Source organism: Chiloscyllium plagiosum, unplaced genomic scaffold (assembly GCF_037043375.1).
Source record: "Chiloscyllium plagiosum isolate Xiang-an unplaced genomic scaffold, Cpla_swu_hap1 HiC_scaffold_34, whole genome shotgun sequence".
NCBI lineage: Eukaryota > Metazoa > Chordata > Chondrichthyes > Orectolobiformes > Hemiscylliidae > Chiloscyllium > Chiloscyllium plagiosum.
This window is the reverse complement of record NW_028270172.1, coordinates 54112479-54118928: the sequence shown is the minus strand read 5'-3', so window position 1 is coordinate 54118928 and position 6450 is coordinate 54112479. Positions and strand designations below refer to the sequence as shown.

The 6450-nt window shown below is 45.7% G+C and overlaps 1 protein-coding gene across 2 annotated transcripts in view; it reads right to left on the bottom strand.

Moving 5' to 3' along the window:
• Positions 1-1849: 1849 nt before the first annotated feature.
• Positions 1850-6450, bottom strand: part of LOC148141169 (uncharacterized) — a 47109-nt gene continuing 42508 nt past the window's right edge. For both annotated transcript variants that reach the window (XM_087978468.1, XM_087978467.1), the window contains exon 5: positions 1850-2435. In XM_087978468.1, coding sequence (XP_087834594.1) covers positions 2416-2435 — 20 coding nt within the window. In that variant the 3' untranslated portion in view covers positions 1850-2415. The remainder of the gene's footprint in view (positions 2436-6450) is intronic.

Genomic DNA, 6450 nt, shown 5'->3' with positions numbered 1-6450 from the left:
TAATCCAGGGATACTGGCCCCTCATGACCCTGCACCACCAATAACCCAGTCAATATGTGGATAAATTAAGTTTCTCAGTATAACTAATCTGTAGTATTATCATCGCTCTCAAATGCCCCTGCATCCTTATTCTCTCCATCCTTTCCAATGGTTGCTGGCTGATATACAATTAAACTGTGAGGTGCAGTCTACTTTTTTTTCTGTAGCTCCAGTCAAATTCATTCTGTCCTTGGATGGATCCTCTTTCTCTTGGACTCCTTAACTAATGCTAATCTCAACCAGTACTTCTACCTTCATCCTTTCTCTTTCCTTCTATCATTTTGGAATCCTTTATCCCCAGCAATATTTAACACCCAGTCCTGCTATTCCTTGAGCCAGCTCTCGGTGATCAGTACATCAGATTTCCACACAACAAACTGCATCTGGAACTCCCCACATTCCGTGTATTCATGTTCATGGAGAATACCTCAAATTAAAGCTTTCTTTCTCACTCCATCTTCCACTGATAAACTTGTTGTTGTAAATTAGTACCAACTGTATCTCCCATTATTTTGAGAATCCTGGTAGTCTCCTCCACTATTCCTTTTTGGATCCCTTACACACGCCAAGTTATTTTCAATTCCACCCACACACCCAGAAGGAATTCAGTCCCAGCTCTGTCACATGTTAGCCCATCCAGTTTGTAGAGTTGCTGCCTTCCCCAGAATCAGTCCCAATGACACAGGAATCTGAAGCCCTTCCTGCTGCACCATCGTTCCAGTCACACTCTCATCTACCTAAAACTCCGAGGCCTGTTCTCACTTATACACGGCCCTGGGAGTATTCCAGGGATTGATACATTTGAGTTCCCATTTGCTAACCATCCACCTAGCTCCCTAAATTCTGATCCCCAGACCACTTCACTCTTCCTACTCATGCCATCCCTACCAACATGGACATGACCTTTGACTGGCCACCAGACAATTGTCGTGCAGACACAGTAACATTCTTAACCCCACTATCCTGGAATTACAGACACGCTAACACCTTCTTCACTTTCCTGACTCCTCTGTGATGACTGCTCCTCCATCCTTCTCCCTTCACTCCTGTACAGTCAGGCTGCTTGTGGGGCCACTGACATGGCTCTGACTGCACCTTCATCAGCTTCCGAAATGGGAAACTGAATTGGGAGGGAGATGTCAGGCTAAACCTGGATTCCCTGGCTGTTTCTCTTCGATTGCCTAGACCCCATCCCTTACTTATTTCAGGCTGTCATGTCTGCAGGGTGGTCTGTTCTGTGTGTGCTATCCCCGTAACTCTCAGCATGACAGAGTCTCTAGTCACTGTCTGAGCTCTACGACCCAGTGTTCATCGAGGACACGAGCAGGCGCTCGGACTTCCCAATGTAACAGAACACATTTTCCATTTGACAAACATGCCTTGCCATGTCTTAAAATGCAACATGTCTAGAGTAACTTACTTAATTATTTAGAATTAAGTTAACATCAGGGACATCGTGTGGGCGGCACGGTGGCACAGTGGTTAGCACTGCCGCCTCAGGCGACTGACTGCATGGAGTTCGCACGTTCTCCCCGTGTCTGCGTGGGTTTCCTCCGGGTGCTCCGGTTTCCTCCCACAGTCCAAAGATGTGCAGGTCAGGTGAATTGGCTATGCTAAATTGCCCGTAGTGTTAGGTAAGGGGTAAATGTAGGGGCATGGGTGGGTTGCGCTTCGGCGGGGCGGTGTGGACTTGTTGGGCCGAAGGGCCTGTTTCCACACTGTAATGTAATCTAATCATAATATGGTTCAGTCCCTTATTCCACTGTGGCTTACTGAGCGTAATTTATTATACTGGCTCAGAATTTCACATCCCCCTCATATTTCTGAGATCAATCTTTACTTCAGAAGTTAAAAAATAAATTTGCTGACTTACAGCAATTAACTGACAGTCACTAATAATGGTGTATTTATCAGCCAATGAACATACAGCCTTTTTTGCGATGGCTCTTGCACTTCAATCAAACTCGGTGCAGGCAGGTCCCAACAGCAGAAGGTTTTCTCCGTGACTCCCAGATATGTGTAATCCTCCAGCTCCCACTACACTCTGCTCCCTCACTGGGTCACCATCTCTGTGAATCCCAGGCATGACTAGGCCTCGATCCTCAGTGCTGATTTATATCGTCCCATGTTGGTGCATTCACCTCCTAGACGTGAGTGAGCCTCAAGCTCCGGCTCCATGTTGCTCCCTCACATGGTCACTCCCTCTGTGATTCGCTGTTGATTTCGAGCCTCCTGCTCTGCTGTTTCTCCAACTCCAAGTCCCAGTTGGCCTCGATCTACTGCTCTCTCTCAGGGACTCTCCCCTTGTGACTCCCAGGTAATGGTAGGCCTCAAGCCTCAGCTGAGATTTATAACAGCCCGTTCTGCACTGCTCTCTTACAGGATCGCTGTTGTGCCTGGAAGACAGTGGAAAAACGGAGGATTAGACAGAGGAGAGGGTGTTACAATGATTGAGCGAGCTGTATGGGATGGAACAGGTTATCTGGGGAGCTAGGGAGACCTGCAGCAACTAAAGAGGTTTACTGGAAGATAGACTGAGAGTTGAAGACACAGAAGAAGGCAAAGAAAATAGAAAGATTGTGGCTTGTTCATGATGGAGCTTTGTAGAATCTAAAGGGCTTTTTCTGAGCTGCTTAGAGAGATGCGTAGACTTCAACAAATGCAAATTGAGAGCCAGCAAGTATTGTATGGTATTGGAGACTGTTGGATGTTACAGAGTTAGAAGACTTGCAGTAACTAGGCAGAATATAAACTTTCAAGCACTGGTGGTGTTCAAGGTCCCTCAGGACATGCAGAGGTGCAGAGAATGGAAGCATTCCAAATAGTGGGATTGTAGGGGCTGAAAGTCATGAGATGAATAAAGAGGACGAAAAGTGCCAATTTAGCACACGTTATCATTGTAATTATAGAGATTAAGGAAGGGAATCTGTGCTGTCATTGATTACAGTTATATGGAGAGTTACAGAAGCTGAAGGGATGACAAATTTAAAAAGGGAGAGATTTTAAGTGATCAGAATTTCCAACGGCTGGTGCAGTGGCTCAGGAAGGCAGCTCACCACCTTCTCAGGAACAACACAAAATCAACAAGAACTGCTGACTCAGCCATCAAAGTTCATGTCCGTGAATGAATGAAGGAATAAAAGATCTACAAGTAGCACTGAGGTCACTCAGGCAGGCTCTTTCAACAGCACTTTACAAACCCGGGACCACTATACCCTGGAAGGACAGGAGATCCAGCTGCATGGGAACACCAGCATTTCCAAGGTGCCCTTCAAGCCACACGCCATCCTCCCAGTACTGTGTCTGTCCCTACACCTAAAGGAGTGGGTGAGGAAGGCAGCTTACCATCACCTTCTCCAGGGAATTACAGATGGGAAGGTAATGGTGATACTCTGCTGTTTACAGCCAGACAGAAAAATAAATCCAGCAGTGTGTGTGAAATGAAATTTCCGTTTCAGAACAACATGCTGAACATGGATAGAGGATTTGTCTGATTGGCACAAGACAGAGAGTGTGAAGAAAGGGGTCTTTTTCACGATGGTAACTGGTGATGAGGGGAGCTCCGCAAGGATCAGTGTTGGGACTACACTCTACATGTTATTCATTCAGAGTCTGGACAAAGGATGTGAAGGGGTACGAGAAATGGGTTTCCAAGAAAGATCTCAGGGATGAAATTCGTGTTATATGAGGAGCAGGTGAAGTCTCTGGTCTGCACTTGATGAAGTTTCAGAGGCAGCAGCAGAATCTCATTCAAACTTACAGAATACTGAGGGGCCTGGATGGTGTGGACGTGGATGATGTTTCCAGGAGCAGGAGAGACTACGGGCCAAGGGCACAGCTTCAGAGTGAAGGGAATACCCTTTAGAATAGAGATGTGGAGGAATTTATTCAGCCAGAGGGTGATGGATCTGTTGAACTCACTACCTCATGGGGCTGTGGGTGCTAAGTGATTTAACATATCTAACTCAGAGATAGCCAGGATCTTGATGAGTAAGGAGATCAATGGTTACAGGGAGTAAGTGAGAGAATGGGGTTGAGAAACAATTAAGCCATAATCGATTAGTGGAAAAGACCCGTTGGACCGAATGGTTTAATTCTACTCCTATAAATGGACTGCGCTTTTTCCATAGGTTTTTAACTGTCCAGTTATCATTTCTGGCATATCGTTTGCCATACATTCCAACACTTTTCTGATTATTGCTGTCACCTCTTGGTTTCAGATCAACTGCAGAAAGCTACACCGCGGAGTAACGTGGGAATCCTTGTGTATAAATCTCAGAAAAGGTGGCATACAGGGCGAGCAGGACACAGAGAAGGCAAATGGAATGCTGGCATTGATTCCAAAGGGAATGGAGAATAAAAATAGGGAAGGCTTGTAATAACTATAGAGGACTCCTGTCAGCCCGCACTGAGAATACTGTGAACAGGTTTGGTCCCTGGTCTGGAGGGAAAATGTCCTTGCATTGGAAGCAGCCCAGAGAAGGTTCACCAGGCTGATCTTCAAAATGGAGGGATATTGATGAGAAGAGGTGGAGAAGGTTGAACTTGCAGTTGTTAAAATTTAGAAAATGACACAAATTTATTGATACATCAAAGATTTTTGTGTTCTTACAGATTAGGTACTGAGACATTTTCTCCTGAGCAAGGATCTGTAACTGGAGATAATGGGGGAATACAGATACCAGAGAAGCTAACAGAGAAAAGCTGGGTTGCAGAGACTGGAGAATGTTACAGAGTTCGGGTAGTTTGAGAACACTGTTGGTGGTTAGAGATCAGATGGTTGGCGGGCTGAAAGATATCAAGGAGAGTTACAGGGTTATCAGTTTTGAAGGAGTTACAGAGATCAGGAGGAATATAGGGACTAGAGATTACACAGATGGGGTGGTCATTGGAGCTACAGGAGATACAGAGAAGGGGGGTTGTCAGGTCTGGAGATTACAGAGATATTGGTGGTAGTTGGAGCTGCAGGAGTTTATAGAGACCGGGAGGATTGTTGGTGCTGGGAATTACACTGACATGGACAATAGTTGGAGCTGCAGGAGTGAGATAGGGAGGGTTGAAGGAGTTGGTTCAGTTCACACAGCCAGGGAGAAGTGTAGGGATTGGAGGAGCCAGAGATGCTGAGGGTTCTCAGGCTGCAGTAGTTCAGAGAGCTAGAGAGGACTGTGAAGGCAGGTTTACAGCATTCCCATCAGTTACACAGAGATGTAGAGTGCTGTTCTGGAGGAGGTGACAGAAATGGACAGGGTTGCAGATACTGGAAGATATTACAAAGACAGTGAGCTGTCGTATTTGAGGAGGTTACAGCAACAGGAGATATTGAGGAGTTGGAGGCTGCTACAGGTGTTAAATAACCTTACATCGATCAGGGGGATTGGAAGCTTTGGAGATAAAGAATGAGAAATGCAGTAACTGAAGAATATCAGAGATGGGGAGTAACATATGAGTTAGTTAGAGGAATTATAACATGAGATGAGCTGTATTCAATGGAGTCAGGAAAGATACAGGGAGAACTGAAGGGACCACAGGTTTTCAAAAGGACAGTAAGGCTTCTCAGTGTAGGATTGGGGCAGTTTACACAGACAGGGAGTATTTTAGGGAATGTTGCTATTTACAGAGATTATGAAGTTGTATGGAATTGAGGAACGAACAGAGATATGGAAGGCTGTAGTTAATGAAAACATTTGCTGATGTCAGATGCTGAGGTTCTGGAAATTATATGGACCGGAAAGTTGGACAATCTGTCAGAGCATACAGAGACAGGAACAGCAATAGAGCCTGGAGACACTAACACAGATAGGGAGCATTGCACTCACTGCTTTAGGGATGGTAGTAGGGGAGTGTAACGTTTACACAGATAGGGGTGTAAGAGCTGGAGAAGGTTATGGCGATGATTAGATTGATGGAGAGACTAGAGGAGCTTACATTGACAGGGCTGGTGATAGCGATGGCAGAATGTTACATAGACAGTAAGTCTTGTAGAAACTGATCGGGAGAGTCACAAGCATTGGAGTTGGTTCCACAGATTGGGGGTGTTGCAGGGACCTGAGAGGATTACGCAGATAGGGAGGATTGTAGGATGCCCACATTTTCAGAGTGTTTCAGGACTGGAAAAGGTTACACAGTTAAGGAGGGGTGTTGGAGCTGTGGGAGTTCACAGAGACTTGGAGGTTTGAAGGGTTTGGGGCTGTTTCTGGATAGAGGGATATATTTAGGGACAGTAAAATGGAACGCAGAGGGAGAGTTTAGATTAGATTCCTTAATCTAATGGGAACAAGTACTTTGGCCCAACAAGGCCACACTGACCCTCCAAAGGGTAACCCACCCAGACCCACTTCTCGCTGACAATGCACCTAACGCTATGGGCAATTTAGAATGACCAATCCACCTGACCTGCACATCTTTGGACTG